This window comes from Cyprinodon variegatus, unplaced genomic scaffold (genome assembly GCF_000732505.1).
Source record: "Cyprinodon variegatus isolate N-32 unplaced genomic scaffold, C_variegatus-1.0 Scaffold215, whole genome shotgun sequence".
NCBI classification, from domain to species: Eukaryota; Metazoa; Chordata; class Actinopteri; order Cyprinodontiformes; family Cyprinodontidae; genus Cyprinodon; species Cyprinodon variegatus.
The window spans coordinates 910,250-932,745 of NW_015150668.1; the positions used below are offsets into that span (position 1 = coordinate 910,250).

General features: G+C 38.5%; 1 protein-coding gene across 1 annotated transcript in view; it reads left to right on the forward strand.

The window, feature by feature from the left end:
• The window catches only part of pard3 (par-3 family cell polarity regulator), a 337,809-nt gene that overhangs the window by 151,743 nt on the left and 163,570 nt on the right, over positions 1 to 22,496 (forward strand). Inside the window, exons 7-11 of the mRNA XM_015380465.1 lie at positions 3,569 to 3,652; positions 6,641 to 6,766; positions 9,401 to 9,789; positions 13,977 to 14,116; positions 15,782 to 15,910. Coding sequence (XP_015235951.1) covers positions 3,569 to 3,652; positions 6,641 to 6,766; positions 9,401 to 9,789; positions 13,977 to 14,116; positions 15,782 to 15,910 — 868 coding nt within the window. The remainder of the gene's footprint in view (positions 1 to 3,568; positions 3,653 to 6,640; positions 6,767 to 9,400; positions 9,790 to 13,976; positions 14,117 to 15,781; positions 15,911 to 22,496) is intronic.

Sequence of the window (22,496 nt, forward strand, 5' to 3'; positions counted from 1 at the left end):
ATATATATATATATATATATATATATATATATATATATATGTGTCATCTTTGACTTGGTTTCTGCACTGAGTGGATTTTCCTTACAACAAATGGCATGTTTTAGAGTCTATAGACTCCATTAACGATTATTCAATTACTTAATTAGTTAAGAATCTCACCAACTGGTTAATTCAATTAATTGCTTCAGGCCTAGAAAAGATGCAGCTTCTCTTAAACCCAGAGGCCCATTATGGGTAAAAGATAAAAACATGAATGTATGGCTTAACAGCGTTTGCTTTTCTCTGAAAGTCGTACGATAATTTAGCACAGGTTTGTTTCCAGTTTGTACCATGAAGGAGAAATAAGTTTACCTCTTTTGACACTTAATCATCTGTGAAAAGCTACATGCAGCAGGTTGTGTGTCGCAGTCCAGGCTTGTTTATGCTAAATCTTTTTTTTTTTTTTTTTGCCTGCTTCCTGATTTACATAATTATCTTTTGTGGGAGCAGAATGATCCTCATCTCGCCGTCAGAGCTCTCCCACGCACTAACCTGCTCTGCTCCTGTTATTAACAACTGTGCTTTGTTTTGTTATTTTGCTCTGTTGCATGCCTCCAGCTTAATATGCAGGTATGGTGTTGTTATTCCTGTGATTTCGGTGAGAGTCTGGCTTTCTCCCGCCTTCTTAGCTGTCAACAAGGGGGCCTTTTTCCTCCCCGAGCTAATCACAGCCATCGCATCTAAGCTGTGAGCGGATTAGATGTGGCGGCTCCTTAAAATATGCCAGAGTGTGCATGTTTCACAGCCAAGAAAACAGCTGAGAAGGAAAAAAAAAACAACAAAGCGAGAACCATTTTGTTGTCTTTACATACATTTAAAGGGTCAGCTTATGTCACTTCCAGTACATGCATTCTGCACAGGCAACAATGTTTCTGGGTGGCAAAATAAAGTCTGCTTCCACTTCTTCTCTTGCGTTTCCAGCTGGTTGCTTCCTAAATAATAACATCGGTGAAGAATAAGCTACTGTTCTACATTGTGTTGGTTGCTTTGTGGTGTTTTTATTATCTGCTACCATTGAGAAAATTAGACTAAAAGTCTCTAAATGTGGTGATAAAAGAAGCCATTAGGCCTCTAAGGGGATGCACAATCACGCCATTATAAAGCGTTAACTGCAGATCCTCTCAGAGGAAAGGTCTACATTTCAACTACATGCACTGAAAGCAAGCTTATGAGTTGATCCCACATCCTGTCAGGAAGTTTTTACTGCTTTTCTTTCAGCAGAGGAAGTCAGATTTATCCTCAGGGAACTCATTTTGCACCCCAGGATCAATTCAACAAGGTTCCCTACCTTATATAAGGCATAGTGACAAGTTAAGAGCAGGTTAAACTTCTAAAGGACTTTGCTGAAATTTTAAACCACTCATTAGTTTCACTTTTTCAGTCAACCTTGTGATTTCTTTTGGCTTTCTGAAGAGCTTTTAAAGTTTTTAGTTAGACTTTTACTATTTACTCATTTTCAGTCCAGCTGTTGCACATCAGAATGCAGTATTTGTAGTGTGGGCTAAAAAAGGCAATGGAAAAAGGTGAAAAAGCATCCTAAATATATATATATATATATATATATATATATATATATATATATTCAGTAAATCTGGAGAAGCTTTAAGACCAAGTCTAAAGTCTGTTGAAAGGCTGTGGTGTCTAAGAACTAATGCAATATAATATAAAGGCTTTTACACATTATTTTATTGGAATTTAGAAACTTTTTTGCCATTTATAGATTATTTGTTCGTGTCCCTAAAAGGTATTGGTTTGTTGTGTAAAATTCCACATGCCTTTTTTTTCCCATCAATATTTATTTCAGTTTTTTTTTATATGTCTTCTTTTTAAAATGTTCTGTTTTTCTGTTTACATTTAATGAGGCTCTGGGTTAATTCAGCCCTTCCCCCTTTTATACCCGACTGATGGGAACTAATATGGATCATATCTGCCATTATATGAAAAAAAAAAAAAAAAATCTGAGAATACAATTTAGTTCTGAAAATGAGATTCAAACAGTTGAAATGGTAACAACAATTTATCAGCATACATAATGGGTAAATATTAGAATACTAATGTCCTTTATTATTAAATAATTAAACATATACGTAGATATTTAATTTCAGCTGAATAACTGAGGTAGAATAGAAAGCAACAAAACCCCCCAAAAGAAAAGAAAGTTCTGTAAAAAATAAAATTAAATGAAAATTCATTTGTTTGTGAGGATAATTTAAGAAAACAGTCTCTGCACCAAAGATTAAACCAGCTTGGATTCTGCCATAACTGAAAGATACCTGAAGAAAATGTCTGTGCTTTCACAATAAAAACTTGGGACCCATTTTAAATCACAGAAAGCACCCAGAGGAGATCAGCTCGTGATGTGATTACAGTGCATTTCAAGTTTCTGGGTACAAAAAGCAGGACGAGGGGATGGAATATAAAGAACAGGGAAGGCGAAGTAAGAGAACCCAAAGATGAAATACTTTGAAAATGTCTTGAGCCCTTATGGAGAGAGGAAGGAGCAAGTGTTCAAAATGTTTAACAATTGGATGACATGGTGATGGTTTTTCTTTCTATCCTTCATCACTGGAGCAGCACTGCTCCAATATTTGAACTTTAAACATGACAAGAATTGAAAACAAATCACTAAACCCTGCAGAGATTGGCTGCAAATCAAGAAATGGAAAGTCTGGGTCTGACAGAGATGCTGTAAGGGTGGCTGAAAATATGCCTGCATGCAAGAAACCTCTAAAACATCCCCCAATATAAAGTAAGGAGGAGTGGAAGCTTTCCACAGATTTATGTTAGATGTGCTTGATGGTCAGAAGAAGAACCTGACTGTGGCTTTTTCAGGGTCAATGAGGTTAACAGCAGGTCAACGGGGCGGGGAGCACTAACCAATACAGGGTTTTGGTGTCCCAAGTCTTCCCTCAGTTATATAGCACAGTGTCTTTGGATTTGGAAATAAAACAAAGTTACTTTTTTATGATAGTTGTACTTTAAATAGGTAAATAAAAATACATTAGTCATCAATATATTTGAAATAATTTAATAATGAAGTCAGTTTCAGAATTTCGATGATAATTATATCCTATAACCATAAACTAATCATTTTTAAACTCATGAGAATTAAAATGTTAGTTTATGACTTTGACTTATCTTTATTAACATTAGGATTGGCACCATCAAATATATTTTTGCAAACACAACAGAAACATTATTTTATAGAATTACAACAAATCTGTCCATAAAAACTTTGAAGCATAAGAACTTTGCATCGATAAAAAATAAAAAAAAAATCACTAAGAAATGTAAATTTATGTGTAGAAAGTCGAGATAAGTTGGGTTTTAATGGTAACAAGTAGGTATAGGAGGGGGATGCAAATTAGCAAAGGATTGAAATAGCTTGGAGCCTTTCTTTCTTTTTGTTTAATTATAATTTTTTTCTTTTCTTTTTTTCCTGCTCCCTTATTTCTTTTGTTTTTTATCCACATGGTGTCTCCTCTCCATCCACACTCCCCTTTGTCTCTGTCATCCACCTGTCTCCCAGAGACATTGTCAAAGTGGTGGAGGTGTCAAACGACGGCGGGCCCCTGGGGATCCACGTGGTGCCTTTCAGTGGCAGGGACCGCAGGTAAAAATAACCGCAGCAGGGCTGCATTTCACAGTGAAGCCAGACACCGTGCCCACAGTCACAGCACATTCATAAAGACTCTCTAAATGATCAAACTCCTCATAAAGGCTGCATATATATCACATGTTTAGGTTGTTTTATGCTACATGAGCCAATTTGTCTCTGATCTAACCGCATCAGTGCCCCCCTCTCTTCTTTCATACCATTGTTTTCTTTGTGTAACATAACCTGTTCTGGATCACATCAGACCCTACACCAAATATATAAATACCCATGCATACCAGACATTCCTCCTCCTCTAAATCCATCCATATGCACACAAACCCACACACACGTATCCAGGCTCATGGTGAAGCCATTTGCCAGTTTACAGTGATCAGTTGAGGTGGTTTGGGTCTGCAGACGACCATCGTATTCCTCCATGGTGGCTGGCACATGGTTTTTACCTCCTTCAAAAACAAACCCAGCAGCCTGGACGACATAAAAGCACGCAGCTTCCCGAGAACACACATGGAGCGAAGCTGTGGGAGAATTAAAAGGAATGTGACATCTGGCTTAGATACATGCAGCCAGAGGAGCTGCAGATATTTGCAGGTTAGAGGAAAAAAAGTCTTAAAGATTCCTGTCTAGCATGGAAAATTCTGGAATTTTACAGCCATATTAATATTTTCCGACTCGTTTCCCTATTCCATATGACTCAAGGTCACACATAAAGGGTGTCGCCATTATTGGAAAGATGTAAAAAGTACAGAAACCTCCTTTGATCTCGCTATATTTTACACAAACAATCCTGTAAGTCCATAAACCATCTGAGCATGAATCTGCTCCATAAACTCACTAAAAACCCTCGCAGAGTCCAAACTCTCTTCAAAATCAAAGCATATGGTCCGAGCTCAACTTAATCAACCTAAAAGCATATTTATAATGCACTTTTCTTTTATTGGGGGAAACGTCATTTCAAGCGTTGCAGTAAGATTAAGAAGCCTGGCTTTCATCAGAGGAATGGCCTCTCCTCCTCTTCTGCAAATCGCATTGTGTTTCTTCCTCCGATTCAATCGACCAAATCTCCTCTGAACTTTTTAGACTCCTGCACTCTGTTTTTTCCCCACTGTGTCCTCAGTGTAATCACATTTCATATTCGGATTGCTATGAAAGCCGGAGGCAAATGCTTGAAATCAACCTAATTTACCTGCAGGCCCACGGTACCTTAAGAGAACTCTGCACTCACAAATATAAACCAGTAATATTAGAAAAAATATGCAATTAGCCAAGGAGGAAAGCCAGCTGGATTTTTCCTCCTCAGGCTGCGGTCAGTAATCCTCAGTGTGTCTTTTCAGGTGGATTCAGCCTCTGGGGCTGTCTTTATGGGGAGACATAAGCCATTTTTGACTTCAGCCACCATGTCAGCTCACTATGGCTTCCCTCAATTCAATTTATATCCATGCAAAATGATGTTAGGAGGGTTTATAACACCTAGAACCAAATGGATCCCACATTGGTGAGCAGAGTAACAGAGGATTAAGGAAACTGCCAGGAGAGCTACTGCCCAGGTTGCAGACTTATGCATCCTAGCCTAATGTTGGTCTGACGGCCATGTTTCCTTCAGTAGTTTCATCTGTAAAAAAAAAAAAAAAGGAAAAATAAAGAGCTTTAAAGAAAATTAAATAAATGCTAACCTCTTTTATGCAGTCGTCTTCATTTTAGCGGCATCTAAGCAAAAGACACTCCTCAAAATGTGAATATTTAGCAAATAACGACAAACCAGAAACAAATGTCTTCTTAAAAAGTACCTGCACCCTTACTGCCTCGCTAATATTTAAGTAGGAACAGGGCAGCTCTAAGCTAATGATCAGAGACCCTTCGGTTAAATGAATTATCTGGAATGTAAAGATCTGCCAGAACACAACGCCAAGGTGGAAAGACATCAATGACCTCAGAGAAGAAACCTTTGCAGGTCATTAGTTCGGGTTAGGTCCATTATCTAGAACAATGATTACCTTAACTACCAGGTGGGAAAATCTATAAACCTGAACAAATTTATACAGCTTCTATTTTTCTCGAGGGAATATTTCATGAGGTTTCAGATATCAGTAAACCAGAATATACAGGTGTGGGTTAAATATTAGCAATGGCTTTTCTGGGAAAAGTCTAAAATCTGACAGTATGAACCGCTGGAATCAGGTCCTTTGATGGATAAAGACCAACAGCCCCATATTTGGAGAAAACCGAAGGACACTTATCAAAACCAACCCAATGATTTGAGCTTATTTTAAGCCTAAAGAACTTGATATGCTTCAGCTGTGTGCACATATCAGGACGTTTGTAGGAATTATGATTTTATCCAAACAGAAGCAGATCTACCAAAGATCAGCTGGCAAACGTTATTTCACTGAAGCTTTATGATACAATTAATTGAAAGAAACTTGATGCTGGTGAAGATTCTCAGTCATGCAGGTCATAGTCATTCCAAAAAAAAAGTAAAAACAATCCATCGGATTTTGCTTCCAGGTTTGAATAGTTTAACTTCCCATCCAGGAAGCCTTTTCAATTCAAAATGTCAGGAATCTCAAACTCAACGCTTTTCCTGACATTTTGAATTGAAAATGCTTCCTGGATGGGAAGCAAAACGTCTTAAAACTTGGAAACAAAGTCCAGTGGATTGTTTTTTTTATTTTTTATTTTTTGGAAAGAAAGCTGATATGAAATAATTAGTTTTTACAGAAAAAAGCTGCTTCTACAAGCTGTTTAAATGTGGGCTGTTTTGTTTATTCATCACCTGCCGTCACCATTTTGTTTTAATCTAACCATTGACTCATGACACTGGGAGCCTTTTATCATTTTGATGTTAGTTTAAATCATTTTAGGAGTTGTTAAAGCCCAGATTATTCTTTTTCTTTTTTTGATTGATGATGATTGCAGCTGGTTTTCTTTTTCTTTTCTGGTTTAATTCCATGCTGGATCTTTGATTTGAACTTTTAAACCTTTCAGGACTCTTGGCTTGTTGGTCAAGCGTCTGGAGAGGGGAGGGAAGGCTGAACACCAGGGCCTTTTCCAGGAGAACGACTGCATCATTCGTATTAATAACGGAGATCTGAGAAACATCCGATTCGAACAGTAAGACGGCACGCTGAGGATGTCCCTGTGTGGCTGAGTTTTCTGGGCCTCTTCCATCACGTCTTTCCTACTTTCCTAAACCAGCTTCCTCACTGTAATCCGCTGCCTTACTCCTGGTTTCTTTAACACTCTCTGCTCTCCTGCCAGGCTCCTCTGATGTCCACCCCAGTGCTAAGCTAACCCTCCCTAGTTTAACTCCTGTAGGTCCCAGCTCCTAACTGTTGATGCCAACCCTGAAATCCTCTCAGCTTTGTGTCTTTGCGTGTTTCTACTGTGCTGGATTCCTGTTTTAACACTTTCCTTATTCCTCAACATGAAGACTATTTAACGTTTATACTTGCCGCTCATCACTGCTGTGTGTTCTTGTGTTTTTTTCTCAACTAACTGTTTTAGATACTTTTACTTTGATTTAATTTTTCCGGGTTAGAGCTGTCATTTTCACAAAGGATCTGGTAGCTACTGAAAAAACCTTGTTTAACCTAGTTTAAAGGCCCTTGATTATAAACATAAAAAAACCCCTATAGCTATACATTTTTATATATTATTTAAAACAAGTTCTCAAAAAAAATTTTTTTCATTTTTGATACAGGAATGCTTTTAAGTTTACGCACCGTCTCAGTTGGGTATAAAAGCTTCTAGAAACTCATCTAAAGAAAGTAGCCTCTCCCGTTACAGTTGAAGTTCTGTCCAAAAGTTTTACTGTAAGTCCGGCTTTAAGAGAAAATAACTATTACGGCAGCCACAAGTATCTAAAATTCTATTTTATGAAATAGAAAAAAAAAAAGAAAAACTTTATTAGAGATATTGGAAATGATTGAAATATCACATCACTATTGGTCATCTGATAAGTTGCATATCAATGAGAAAGGATGTAGCAGCAACAACTAATGCAGCCTCTATTTCCCTCAACCTGAAGGAAGTTTCTCTACATCTTTCTGGAGAGTTCAGGTTTAACTGGTCAGGACTAAGGTCAGCTTTGCAGCACTTGCATGCTACTATCATAAATCTTCCTTTTTATTTTTCGAACTTTTGAAGAAGCTGTAGGGTTCTTATATAGTGAATGCAACTACTTTCCATAAGCTACCTAAAACTTACTTTTGTCAAATCTTCAGGTTGCTTTCAGCGAGCTTGCATGCTAATTTTTAGAACTCACCAAGTGGTTACTTCCTTTCATTTTACTTTCAAAAACTTCATCACAATTTAATGGTTCCTTTGATGGAGATTGCTGATCACTTTCCAGGAACTTGCCTAAAACGTAGACGTTACTTTGTCATTACTTTAAAGATTATTTTAATTGAAATAACAGATCACCTTCCAGAATCTAACTAAAGCTTGTAGTTATTTTTAGAACATTGCAGGTTATTTATAAATTAAAGATCAAATTCAAGGAGCTAACCTGTTACTTTCTAGAACTTGCCTAAATACATAAAGTCTCCTCTCCCAGAAATTGCAGGCCAATTTCATGAACTTAAATGCAGATATCCAGAACTAAAGCATGCTACCTATGGGTAAATTGCAGATTAATGTCAAAGAACCTACAAGTTATTGTAATATAAATACAGGATACTAGTGATACTCTAATAAAAAAAACATCTCTTCTAGAATTTGTCTGGACGTTACAGGAATTCAGTCCCCTATTTTAGGATTTACAGGGTAACTTTCTTTCTAAAAAAAGTTATATTTATATTAAAAAAACTGAAATGAACATTAAAAGCAAAACTTTATACAACCTTCAACAAAAATTTGAGGACCTGGCTTAAAATTGTGAAAAAGCCTGATTGCTAAAAGGTGGTAGAGCAATAACACATGATGACTTGAGCCTTTTGCATAACGCTGGTGTCTTTTGGCTTTAGAACAAAAAGTAATTGAATCCTTATTGTTCCTGTTATGTCAAAGCCTGCTGCCCGGCCTCTGAAACATAACCTTTGCAGAATAGGTGAGGAATAAACCTTCCAGGCACTTTACAAGAGCAGCAGTTATCCTTGGTATTAAAAGACATTTTTATGGAGGCACATTGGATATTACATCCTGTCTGGCACTCGATTTCAGAAGCCAAACATTTTAAAGATGCCGTAGCAGGATTCCTCTGCAGGGAATATTATTAGCAACTGGAAAAATGGGGCCTAAAGAAATTCTGCATTTTTTAGCTGTTAGTCCGCGGGCTGAAGGGAGGGAGGCATTTTAAATTCTGGAGCCTTTTGGTTTTTCCAAACGCCCGCTCAGCTGTCAGGGTGTGCTGCACTGAAACAGGTGGTGCTAACAAGGAAAAACAAGTTTCCACTCACACCTTCTGTGGAAGGGCCCGCTCTGAAGGGGCTTTAAAGAGGATTTTCTGTGAACAAGTCGACGCATAGCGGCCTCCTTCATCTGCAGCCAAATGGGAAGATTATGTGGTGGAGGAGTCTGGGTGGGTTCAGTTTCTTTTTAGAGCGGCTTGCGTTGGAAATAAGTGTTAATTAACTTGTCAGACTGTCCAGGTGGGCGAAGATGGACATCTGGTAGGTGGAGTGCTTCACCAAGCAACGATGCTTAGGCAATTATAAATGTGCTCTGTGTGATTAACTTTGGATGAGTATGTGATGCTCCTTTCATATTGAAAATTACACTTTCTCCATTTGTCTGTTTTTGTTCTAGAGCACAGAATATGTTCCGCCAGGCCATGCGTTCTCCTGTGATCATGTTCCACGTGGTCCCGTCCTCCCTGAGGGCCCACTACGAGCAGCTCTCACATGCAGAGAGGAACCCTTCTTTCCATTCTGGACGCTTTAGTCCAGACTCCCTATCAGGAGTCGACCACAGCTCACAGAGGATAACACGCCACGGTTCCCAAACCCACCCTCATCCTGCCACCCACACCCACCCAGACCCAAACAATGGGTATCCACATTTGACCCACCCTGCTGTCTCCGCTGCCAAACCTCCCACAGGCCACACCCACTCACCTCAGAGGGCGCTGAACTCCACGCCAACGACGGGATATATGAAAAAAGTGGGGAGGAGGCTCAACATTCAGCTTAAGAAAGGTGAGGTGAAAATCTGCAGGATGACGTTCGAAGATTTCATGTATTTGGAAAATACATTGATCAAGAATTAATGTTAAGATTATCCTGGAAAATATCCACAGGATTATCAAAACATTTAAAGAAGATGTTGATTTCAGTTAAAAGTTTTTTTGACAGCGAAATCCTCATCTCTAAGTGCTGTAATCGTCGTTCCAGGCTGTGATGTCACCATTTTACCAGTGCACATATCAAACAACTGGTGGTTTCTGTGCTTCTACCATCAGTTTTAACTTAGCTCTGTAGGCTCTCATTATAAGGGGATAACCATAAATTGACTTTTTAGGTAGAACTCCGTTTCCTAATGAATTGAACTCTTCGACTGTGATTTCACCCCAGAGCAGCAGCGGTCTGTTTTTTTTGTTACCCCATGTTATTCAGTTACTGGAAGCCTATTATGTATTGTTTTAAAGTAGCAGCATAACTGTTACATCTTTGTTCTGACTAGGACTGAAACAACTAATTGGATTAATCATGATTAATAGATTATTGCAATAATCGTCAATTAAGTATTTGATTATTCGTTAACTGGAGTGTAGAGACTGTAAACTATGCCTTTAGCTCAGTGCTTCTCAAATAGTGCAAATTTTTGGCCGTACTAGTATGAAGTGTTATTGCGCATCCACTACAGTAGGGGGCAGTGGCGCTCTCATTGTTACTTCTGTCACGTTTGTGACAGTGCAACATTTTATGACTTACGAGACAACAGGTTTGCCTTGGTTAGCAGTGTTGAGTCAACAGAAAGCTCCCACTGCGTTCTGTCTATAGCCTCCGTTATTCAACATAACAACCCCCAACATGAAAAAGTCTTTAACAGGGATTAAAAAAAATAAGCGGAGAGAGACAGAGATGATGAGACAAAAGAAAATAACTCGAAAGCTAAGACGAGGAAATACGATGAAGCGTATTTAGCGCTTGGCTTCACTGTGTTACAGTTAGAGAAGAGGAAAGACCGATGTGTTTGGTGTGTCTCAAAACGTTTGCAGCGGACAGCATGAAGCCAAATAAATTAGCGTGTCACTTAAATACGTTACACCCCAATCACGCCGATAAGCCGCTAGAGTTTTTTTCAGCGAAAACGTGCTGAATATTGTTTAAACAAGGATTTATTTATTTGTAATTTCAGGCATTGATACACTTCTTTTCTGTTGCAGACTTAAAACACTATTTAATAAAGTTATTCTTTGTAAGTTTCGCCATATGTCTTTTTTTTTCTTTTCTTTAATGTTAATAAGGATAAAATGTTATGCAGAGATGCTGGGGGGGGCGTAACAGAGAATAATTGAGAAGCACTGCTTTAGCTTAAAGAGCAACATACTTATAACAGTATCAAGAATGTAAAGAAAGAATGAAATAAAATAAACATTTTGCATTTAAAATAATAAAAGCATTTTCATCTGCCAATATGCTCCATCCAGATCTTCTCAAGTTGAAAAGTCGTAGTTCTCCTGGTTGAATTTCGTAAAAAAAAAAATCGTATTTAATGAACCTTTTGCTAGGCGATTATTTATGTAGAAGAAATAATCAACAGATTAACCACTTTGCATAACAATCGCTAGTTTTGATGGTTTGTTTCTTAATAAAGAAGCAACTTTATCCTTTTTGGAGCGTCTAAAACAATCATGCAAAGAACCTGTCAGGAGAACCTAGAGAACAGTGAGGATTTTCCAGCTGTTGTGAAGCTGAGACCCGTTCATGCAAACCTCTGGAACCTGGAACATGAAACAAACAGGTCTAGGACAGGACTGATGGTTTCTGAAGATCTCTCCAGTGTTGGTTTGAGTGACAGCTGGGTCTGGTGGTTTGATCTTCAGCCAGAAGGACTCCAGGTGTTAGCGCCAGAAAGCTGGGTGCCAAGCAGCTGCTGGCCCCTGAATGGAGTCGACGGTCCTGCATCATGTGTCATGGAAATTCTCACCCAATTCTGTCGGGTCTTATCAGACTGGAATTAATCCAGACTATCAAAGATTAAATTAAAACCAACCAGGTGTTTGTTGCATCCTAAGCAACATCTTTAGCCTCAGCATTTTCATTCTTGCTCTCATTTCTTTGATTTGCAACTTTCAGCACATACAGTGAGATTAGAGTTACTATCTGTTGTCACTCCTCTCTTTTGTCTGCTGTTAGTAAAGCAGACATTTGCAGGGATTAACAGCGGCTCCCAAGAGCTGGTTTGGCTCCTCTCATTTTGTTCTAAGTGCCGATTTAAGCCCAAAGCTTTGAGCGCAGATTGAATTCCTGTGTTGTTTACAGCCTCAAATCAGACAACAGTCTTGTTGTAACTTATGCAGAGTATCAAAATCCATTAAGGAGTCCTGGAAACTGCTTAGGTGTGTCCTAATCATGGTAACGAGTCTTAAAGATCCTCCCACTTGCTTCATGCCAACGTTTACCGGAGGAAGAAACCAACGGTTCTCGTCTGCCTGCGGGAAGCTGATTGCTCATCAATGTGGGGGATTAGTTTGAGGATGTGAAACAGCATGGTAATGTGTTCTACTGTTGTTGGATTAAGGACAGCACTCTGATGCACTGAGTCTCATGCTCACTTCTTTAAACAATACGTTTTCACAGCTTCATCTGAGACCATTGCTCATTTTGCAGGGTGATAGATTTTATAGATCTTTGTTTAGTTGGTGCAAATGGATGTAATGGAACACATGTTATTGCATGCAAACTACACACAAAAAAATGCCTTTAATTGCAGAAAAAATAATTTGTCTTTAAACTGTGAAGACATGCAGTGTACAGAAAATAAATTGCAGAAGTTCCAAGCATTGATTGCTTAAATTTAGTCAATTTTTTAACAAAAAATAGAAAAAAGATTCCCTTTTAGGTCCCTAATAGTCGGATTTAAACCAACAGTTCTTCTCTGCACCAAGTATGCTATTAGACATATTGCCAGAGTTGCATTTATTATGTTAAATTGTAAAGAAAAATGTTTTTTGTTGTCATTTTCCATCCATCTATCCCTAGACTGCCCATCTCTGGCAGTCTACGGGAGAGAAGGATACACCTTAGACAGGTCGCCAGTCTGTCGCTGGGCAACAGGGACATACAACCATCCATACACACACTCACACCTAAGGACAGTTTAGAGGAGCCAATTAACCTAATAGCCATCTTTATGAACTGTGGGAGGAAGCCGGAGCACCCGGAGTTAATCTATGCATGCACGGAGAGAACATGTTAACTCCATGCCAGGAATCAAACCCAAAACTTTCTCATAGAAAATGCATTTTCTCCATGTTTTTTCAACTGGTTGCGGTCCAGTTAGGGTCCTCACTGTCAACATTAGTCCAAAAATGTTAGCTTATGAATGATCCAAATTTTAAATTCTTACAATTCTGCTAATCCTGTTAGCTGGATTCCCACTCAGTCTAAAAGTCAGCATATTTTAATACTTTCCTGTTCTCTTTATCTTTTATATCTTGCATCCTCCTTACCTTGTTTCATTATTGTCCTTTCTCTTCCTTCCCTTGCTTCTGTACCGATTTCCCTGTGCCCTTCCTTCCTTCCCTTGTGTTCTACCTTCATTCTTTCCTTTTTTTATTGTTTGTTCATCCCTCCTTCCTCATGTCCTTCCATGCTCCTTTCCTTATTCTTTTGTTCGTTTTTTGAGATCCTACTTTCTATTATTTCCCTCATTCCTTTGTTCCTTGTCTTGGCTCCTCTCCTGTACTTTCCTACCTTCCCTACTTCCTCCTTTTCTTTTCCTTTTCAGCAGTAATTTCCATGGTGTGATCTATTGTAGATGTTGCTTTTCCGCTTAGACTATCATCCCTGTCAAGACTTATTACAGTAATGAAGATGCATCCCTAAAAACAGAAGCTTTTTATTTGAATACAAGTGTTAAATGAAGGAATAAATCTGTTAACTCTTTAGATATGTCAATTTAAGCATATGCTGCAGCCCCTCTAACTCTCACTGCTGTTATTTCCTGTAAACATATGATGTAATTACTCAGATACATATGTTCTCCCTCTCATTCGGAGCTAAATTCATCCCCATACACATTCGCTGCCGCTGTTTCCCCCTCTTACATCAGTTTTGTTCACAACTCTGCCAGTTGGATCTTAATGCTCTCTTACAAGCTTTCCTGAAGATCAAACCATAAAACTGTCTGTCATCCTGTCTTTTGTTTTTACGTAAAGGCCCTGAAGGACTCGGCTTCAGCATAACCTCACGTGACGTTCCCATCGGGGGTTCTGCTCCAATCTACGTCAAGAACATACTTCCTCGCGGAGCCGCCATCCAAGATGGCCGGCTTAAGGCGGGAGACCGGCTGCTGGAGGTAAGATGGCAAGCATGCAGTGCTGTTTGCAGAATTCCTTTTCATGTTGTAGCATAAATGTTAAGCCCTAATATGCGACATGCATTTCTTAGTGTTGAACCGTCTTATCAGTCAAACGTGCCTGCCATCTGTTTTATTTCAAAGTGTAGCCTGTTAATTAAAGTTTCCTGTTTTTGATATGGAAATTCTTCCTCCTGTTCAGAAATCAAAGAGCACGATCCAAAACTCTTGTGCTGCAATAAGGGAACATCGTTTGACATTGCATCATTTCTCTTTGCAAGTCATTAGCATAAGGAATCATTACACCGTGAGGCCCAGAACTTCTGTCTCCAGTCACAAGCTCATCTCATCAACTAAATCTGAAAACCAAACTACAAGATGGATAAAAAAATAGACAAACTTTGATTTTGCTGTTTTGAAAACTCTTCATCCTAAAAGTGTTATGCCAGTACCCTCTTTCAGATGTACTTTATTTCAGCTTCTGTTTCAGCCTCTGATTGGTTCTTTTTTTTTAAAAAGGGGGATATTTCTTGTTGAATTTATGCTTTGCTCTCTGGCATGTAGTCTAAGAATAAGTAAGAACAGATGGTTGACATAATCAGCAGTTTTATTAGATTTCCTTTATAAATGATAATAATCAGAACCAGATTGTTCACCCTATTAAGTTTCTAGAATGTAACAGTGTTATGATAGTGTAATGACAGTGTAACGACGCATTTTGAACAAGGTTATTTATCATTCAATCCTAAATCATTCAATAACAAAAGTTAAACCCCAATGTTTTATTTTTATCCGTTTATCACCTTTCCTATTTTTTAACTTTGGTCTGTAGATTAGCTTTTATCTGTCTATCCATCCATGCAATCGTTTAGCCGGCCATGTCTAATCTTCCACCATCAGCTCAAGTCATCCATCAGTTGGTAATTCTGTCCGTCTATCCATCCCTTTTAGGGCTGGGTATTTTCGCCAAAGTCCTGAATTTATTCCATTTTGATTCCTACACTTCTAAATAGATTAATTTCGATTCGATCTGCTTCTACAATAATAAAAGTGGTTCAACTGTGTTTCAAAATACTCATGTATTTTGTTTTCCTTCCTGTCACATTAAACACAAAGTGTAAACTTGTAAATCAGACAGTTTAAACTTGAGATGTGAACAAAACTCATAAGTGCAAACTTGTTTGTGAAAAGTGAAAAAGTGAAGCCTCACTCGAGCAAGCAGACTTGACACAGCAGGGACACAGCAGACATGCATGAGCTGCATTATCTCCGCTGCACAAACCATATGTGCAGCATTGTCTGTAACAACTACAGAGTGTTTGCTTGTCAGCCCCCATTTATTAATGTATTCAATCAACCTATTTGCTATATTTGCAGCTGTCTGGCTTGAAGTCATCTTGAGTGCATCTTTCCTGCTCATTTGAATGTGAATGTCACACAAATCACTATAAAATGACTCGATCTCATTCCCTAGACATCGATTTTGCAAAAATGTAAAGGAATCGATTTTTTTACCCTGCCCTAATCCCTTTACATTTACAGATAAATATAGCAGGGAAATGGGACAAATCAAGCAGAGGAAAACCTCTCATCATAAGTTTCTCTTTAAGTTCCTTGAATCCGCGGTTGATTGTGAGTTGACCTCAGTCACTGTGTCTTGCCCAGGTAAATGGGGTGGACCTGAATGGACGGACCCAGGAGGAGGTGGTGTCGTTGCTCAGGAACACGCCTATGGGTGGGGCAGTGGGGCTGCTGGTTCTACGCCAGGAGGACGCTTTCCTTCCCCGTGAAGTGGTAAGTCGGGAACTCTCTCTCCCTCTCAATGTTCCACCTTTGGCTTCCCTTCACCTCCCAGTGCATGAACATCTAATAATTACTGCTCTGTGTGCTCACAGTTCCCCTGAGCTGTCAGAACGACTGTTAGTCCTCACAGGGAGTGCTGCGTTTGACTCCTCATGTCGGAGTTTACACATCGCTCCGCCCGAGCATGCAGATCGATGGTCCTGCTCTGTCGCTGCACTCCTCTGTGTTATCAGGAGACAAACCTGTAGAGCTCAGTCACTTTATCCCTTTCTCTATCTTCAGTCTTTATGTTTATCTTTCACCCTCCCCTCCTGTTTATTTCCTCCTCTATCTCTTCACTTCCATCTCCATCTGTGTGTTTTACCTCTGAGCTGACTCTCAGATTGATTGATGTGGGAATGAGCAGACAGACGCGGGCCAGGTTGCAGGAAGGGAGGGAAAAAACAAACTGGGCTTGAATATCAATCAGGCGCCATCCTCACATCTCTCACGGTACACAGATATGAAACCTAGTGAGATTAAAACATGTCTGGGGTTCTTACAGGTCGAATTCAAAGTATTTTCGAGGTGCAACAAAGGATATAAAAACAACATTAGTATTTATAGACTTTGGTTCTAAAAACACTGGAAATTAAAATGAATTTCTGAAGATCAGCTGGTCTAACCAGTAGATAAAAAATGCACATTAGATGCAAGTTTCTGTTCATCAATGCATCTGTCCTTCCATCCATCCTTTAGTTGGTTCCTTTGCATACTGGTCTGTCAGTATGTTCATCCATTCGTCCATCTTTTCATCCATTCATTTATCAAGCCATCACACCTTGCTAAATCCATCCATATGGTTCCAGGTTCTTTTTCTTTTTTTAATTCCTTGCCTTGTCTTGCCTTTCTTTTCCCTTCTATTTATTCCATTCTCACTTTATTCCTTTCTCTTCTTTTCTTTCCTTTCCGTGTCTTTCCTTTCCTTTCATTTCCCTTGTTTCCTTTCCTTTCTCAGGACACAAATTTAATGAGTTTGGGAAACAAAATCTCTAAGGTAAATGCGTTTTCGGAAGAGTTTTTTTGCTTGCAGACCCTGGTATTCTCTATGGCCACTACGGTCCCTGCTCCAACCATAACCATGACAAAAAGGCTGTTAGAAGCTGTATCCTAAAAATATACACTGTGTTTAAACATATTGTCATGTAAACACTTACAAAAAAACACCTGAATGATTGATTTACTGCTGCATATACAACAGAATGACCGTTACAAACAGTTGGTTGGAAAGTAAAAACTGTTGATGCAAGTAGCATCCATCTTGAATGCAGAGGTCAGGTGTCATCCTGGTGCGCCCACCTTTATAAATTGTAATCCTGACTTTCTGGGGGCGTTCCAGTTGAATTTCTAATTTAGAAATTGGAAGTTTTGACTTCAGAGAACAAACTGACTGCATCATAAACTCATGGAGATCAATGTCTAGCCACAGATTATAATTTAATCTGTTTTAACAAAGAGGAGGTTATCTGGATTACAAGGTACAGTTTAAATAATCTCAAAAGCTTTTAGACAAAAGTTCAATACAAGAGCTCCATTGGGAGTGACCAGAAAACATCCAGCTTAAAAAAAAAGTTCTTTAAAGCCACAAACTTTAGACTGAGAAAAAGAAGAGTTGTATTTAATAAATATCCACCTGTGATTTTTCCTTTTTTTTTTAAATTATGGCGTCGCTTTTCAAATATTAGGTTCTAATATTGAAGAGAAAAACGAACTAAAAGGGAATAAATACAATTAAAATGGGTGGCTGAAATTTTGGGGAATTTTTAAAGAAAATGAAAGTTAAAGAAATGTATTTCTGTAAAATTTAGTTACTTTATTTTGGAAAGTCAACACAGTTAGCCAGTGGGGAAAATGATAACCAGCATTTTTTTAGAACATTTTATTTATTGTTTTTTTTTTAAAGATTTTGTGGCTCTTCATCGTTTTTCAGCCAAAGTGATCAAGAGTCATGGTTCAATGTCTAAAGAACCTCTTGTGGCTCCAAACCCCTGCTTTAGCCAGAAAGAAATCAAAATGTCTTGTGATCAGCTGACTGAAAGGAAAAGAAAAAGGAATGTTTCCACTTTGTAAATCCTCTCTGGATTTTCTGTCTTTGGACGATAGGCTTCTGCATTAATCCAAAGACCTTTGTGCGGAAATTTAGGGTTGGAAATCTGCTGGTTGTCTGTCCAAACAGATTTCTAAGCTATGCTAAGCTTCTTTGAAAGAAAGGCCGAAGCGATAGTTGTCCAGACTCAACAGCGAGTCTGCAACTAAAGCCTGTTTGAGCACTGTTAAAGCATGGTGATCTTTGCAAAGCAGGAAGGACAGTTCTTTGTAGAAGCAGCCATGGAAGAGCAGGAAGCATTTCTTATTCTGATTAGATGAGTTTTATTGATCTCACAGCGGAGAAATTCACTCGTCACATATTGGCATAGAAGTTACAGAAGGTGCAAACAAGGAGGAAAAAGGTGCATTAAGAATAAGCAATATATATACAGTATATTCTGGTCTTCCATCACCTGTGTTATTATGCCATAGTTGCAGTGCGGTACCTGAGGCGCCGTCACTGTCTTTAGTCCAGTCAGGTCCAACCGTCCATCCGTTCATCCTTAGCTTCAGAAATGGACAGTTCTGAGCAAATGAATGTCTTAGTTAATGATTTAAAATTTAGAGCCTAGCTGTAGTTTTTGGTGATTATTAGTAACTTTGTTTCTCCACGTTTAAACATTTATGTCTTTTGCTAATTTATAAAAACGATGCGTTGATGCTTAACCTATAGAGGCTTAACTGAAGATTAAAAAGCCAGTGACTGTTGGCAAACACTGAAAAAGCATGTTTACATCCCATTAACATCGATTCTGTCAAACCTCCTTCAGCTCTATGTTTCTATGGTACCCAATGATCCTAAGTTATACGGGTCCTTCTCAAATTATTAGCATATTCTGATAAAGTTCATTATTGGGTTTTCATGAGCTGTATGCCAAAATCATCCGTATTAAGAAAATAAAAGACCTGAAAAATTTCAGTTCGTGTGCAATGAATCTAAAATATATGAATGTTCAAGTTTTATGATTACATTATGGAAAAAAATTAACTTTATCACTACATGCTAATATTTTGAGAAGGACTTGTAGTTTTGAGATCCCAACACTTCTTTCCTTCTACAGTGTCAGGATGCGTACTGGTATGGTCAATAAAGCGGTTGATTAGAGAGAATTTAAACTGAACTTGAATCCTATGCGGCTACTGGCAGGTTGTTTCCCCGAGCAAAGTTCAAGCTAAACTGCCGTAGGTGTTGGTAGATCAGAGCTGGTTTTAGGGGAATGTGATTTAAACTGTGCAACTGGCATCTTTTAGCTCAGTTTTTTTTTAACCCTAGTCCTAAAGGCAAACTGCCCTGCATGTTTTAGATGTTTCCCAGCTTTCACACACTTGCTATCAGTTGATAGTATATTGTCAGGCTTTGCTGAACAGCAATCATCTGAATGAGGTGTGTTTAAGCTGACAAACAGTGAGGACCAGGGTAGAAAAACATTGTTTAAGCTGTCACTCATTAAGGATCTGTTTTAAATTTAGCAGCTTGGCAATAGCCTAAACTCTAAAAAAGTTTACAATAACACATTTTGTGCATAAATGTGATTTGTTTGATTAGATGGATAATTTTAAAAGTTGTAGGGAAATCATATTTAAATGTCAAATCCTTCAGGCTTAAACATGTATATAATTATACTCTTTATCAGATGATATTGTCCCAAAATTTAGAAAATGTGTATTTAAAAAAAAAAAATACTGTCTTAATATCTGTGGGGTTTTTTGTCTTTTGGCAGGCCAGTTAGTTAAACGTCAGCCTGTACACATACATTCGACCAATCATATAGCAACGGTCATCTGTCAATCAAATTTTTTCAGTCACAGCATCTTGATTCATATGTCGCAGTTAATATACGCAACGGTAGAAATAAGATATAAGAATCATTTCCTTTCCCATTGAGTTCCGTCCCAGTGTTCACGGGGATGGACGTCTGTGTCTTCAGCAGGCGTAGAGCTAACAGAACTGGCAGCGTTGTGAGGCAAGGGCTCAAACATGTACGGCTGGAAGCCTTCTACACCAAACCAAGCTTTTGCCTCCCTGGTGTCCTCTTCCACAACATCTTCATCCTTGCTTTCCTCCTCTAAATCAAAAATGTATGCAGAGGAGACTCATCCACGACCTCCGACACTAAACTCTCCTCCTCTTGCATGTTTCTGCTGTCCATAGCGTTCTTTTACTGTGTCGTTTCTAAGTCACCAATTTAGTGCTACTTGGTCCCAATGGAATTTCCCATTGGAAACCTACTAGCACTAAGTTGCTAGTAGGTTTCCAACCAAACTTGCTTGCAAACCTTCTGCCACATCAATCCGTCCCCTTGATAAACGACCAATCACATTCACTTTATTCACTCGTGTAAAGTCGGGCACAACTCGGGAGAATTCGGAAATGCAATGGTTGAAACAGCCGCTTCCCTACGACTTTAAGGACTTAAGTCACAAGGTAGGATTTACTCTGCTTCTTGTTCTGAGTGGATCATCAATATAAGTGGTCCTCCTAATAGTCAATCATTCTGGTGATATGTTTACGTTAGGCCGTCCTACGTGCTTGTCCCCATTTTTTCCTTTCCGTCAGTGAGTCTGACATAGTGGTAAAATTGCAAATCTTCTTTTAGAAATTAAGCTTGTATGAGTGGTGCAAACAGCAACTTTTTAAAAAAGTGTGCATGAGGAGAAATACAGTAGGCTCGTGCATGCTCTTGCACCCCTTTAACAGGCGTTTCCTCTCTGGATCGGGTACAGGGTTATGCATGTGCATTTTTATTTTTTTTTTTATGAGGAGGGTGGCTATTTTCAAAAATTTGCCAAAACCCTCCACTTTAACTTTAAAGCTGACCTGCTTTATAGATATTATAACCACGTTTAATTGATCATTGTCCAAACCAAGCATTTTATAATTTACCTAAGCATGTTAAATTTTCTTTTAAACTACCAAACACATGATGCTGCCACCACTGTGCTTCACAGCTGGATCTGTAGGTTCACAAGGTAAGGTTTGAAATGTGTAGCTATTGGAACCTCAGTCAAAACATTCTGGTAAAATCTACCCTCATAATCATTAGCCAGGAGGGAGCAGACTGTGGCGTTGTTTAGCTGAGTGTATGAATAGATGTGAACCTGTAGATATACATTTTACCTGATATAAATTATAGAAACACTGCAGGTGTTCAATCATTTCATCTGGTAAAATGAGCATTTAAATGAATCATAAAACACACAGTCGATGCTTTATTCATGGTTCTATAAAGTGCATATAGACATCTGACAAACTTAAATTTCATTGAATCAGCAGGCACTCAGTCTAATAAATTATACTTAATGCAGAGTAATGAAAACATAAAATCAGCAGCTGTTATATTAGTGCCGCAGGTGGCACACATCTCAAACTTTAACTGATTATGCTGTAGGCATTTCAATAGCTCTGATCACTGATATAAAATGAGGAAAAACTACATATCTGGAATCATTTTTATGTTTTTTAGCCCATTTGTATTTCACTATAGTATAAAAATCTAGCATAAAATTCACTTTTAATGCTAAGGTAATCATTTCACATAGAGGGGGAAACATCTGTCATGACTGCTGCCCATTTATCTGAAAGCTATAGCTGAAATTCAATTAATTCTAAAAGACTTGGTCCAACTTTCCTGTAATCATCATTGCATTGCAAAAAAAACAAAAAACATATAATAATCAGGCAACAAAACCAGCTATAAAACAAAGAAACAATCTAAGTCTTTGTATCAGAATTGTATGAGAATGGGATCTGGCAATCCAAGCCTCTGAGTCTGTGTGTGGGCGGCATGGCTGCCAGGAATGCCTCGCTTTATTTTATTCTCTTATAGTTTAGCTGAAACAAATCCGTTCCCTCCAAACAAAATGAACCTTTTTTTTATCCGTGAAGCAGACAAAGCTTGTGTGTAGCACGCTTCAACAGAAAAAATATGCATAATCGTCAAAGGGGAAGACATTTCTTTGGCTTAACAGTAACATAAATACACAAACACACACACACACACACACACACACACACACACACACACACACACACAAAAAATGCAGTTTTGTAAAATAAATAAGTTTTTAAAGGACATTTGAATGATTATGTGGTCTAAGCTGTTACGTGGTTTTCGGACAGTCACAGTGAAAGCTTGGTCACCTTTGCACAAATCGGGTTGTTTAGACATGGGTATGGGGATTATGAGGAACATACAGAAATAAGAAAAGGCCAAGCAATAAAAACTTGAAATGTAAGAAATGTACCGTTAAAGCTGATGGCAAGCCAGAGGGGAGATTTGATCACTGGAGTTTTTAAAACAGTCCCAGATCGACTCCTCAATGCATAGGTGTCTAAAGTGGGCACTCGATGGCCGGTGGTCTGCAGGTTATGGATGTTTACTATGGCAAGCCGTTTTAACATAAATTCGTTTTAGCAATCTAAGATATCTCTAATTGCATTCTGACTAGT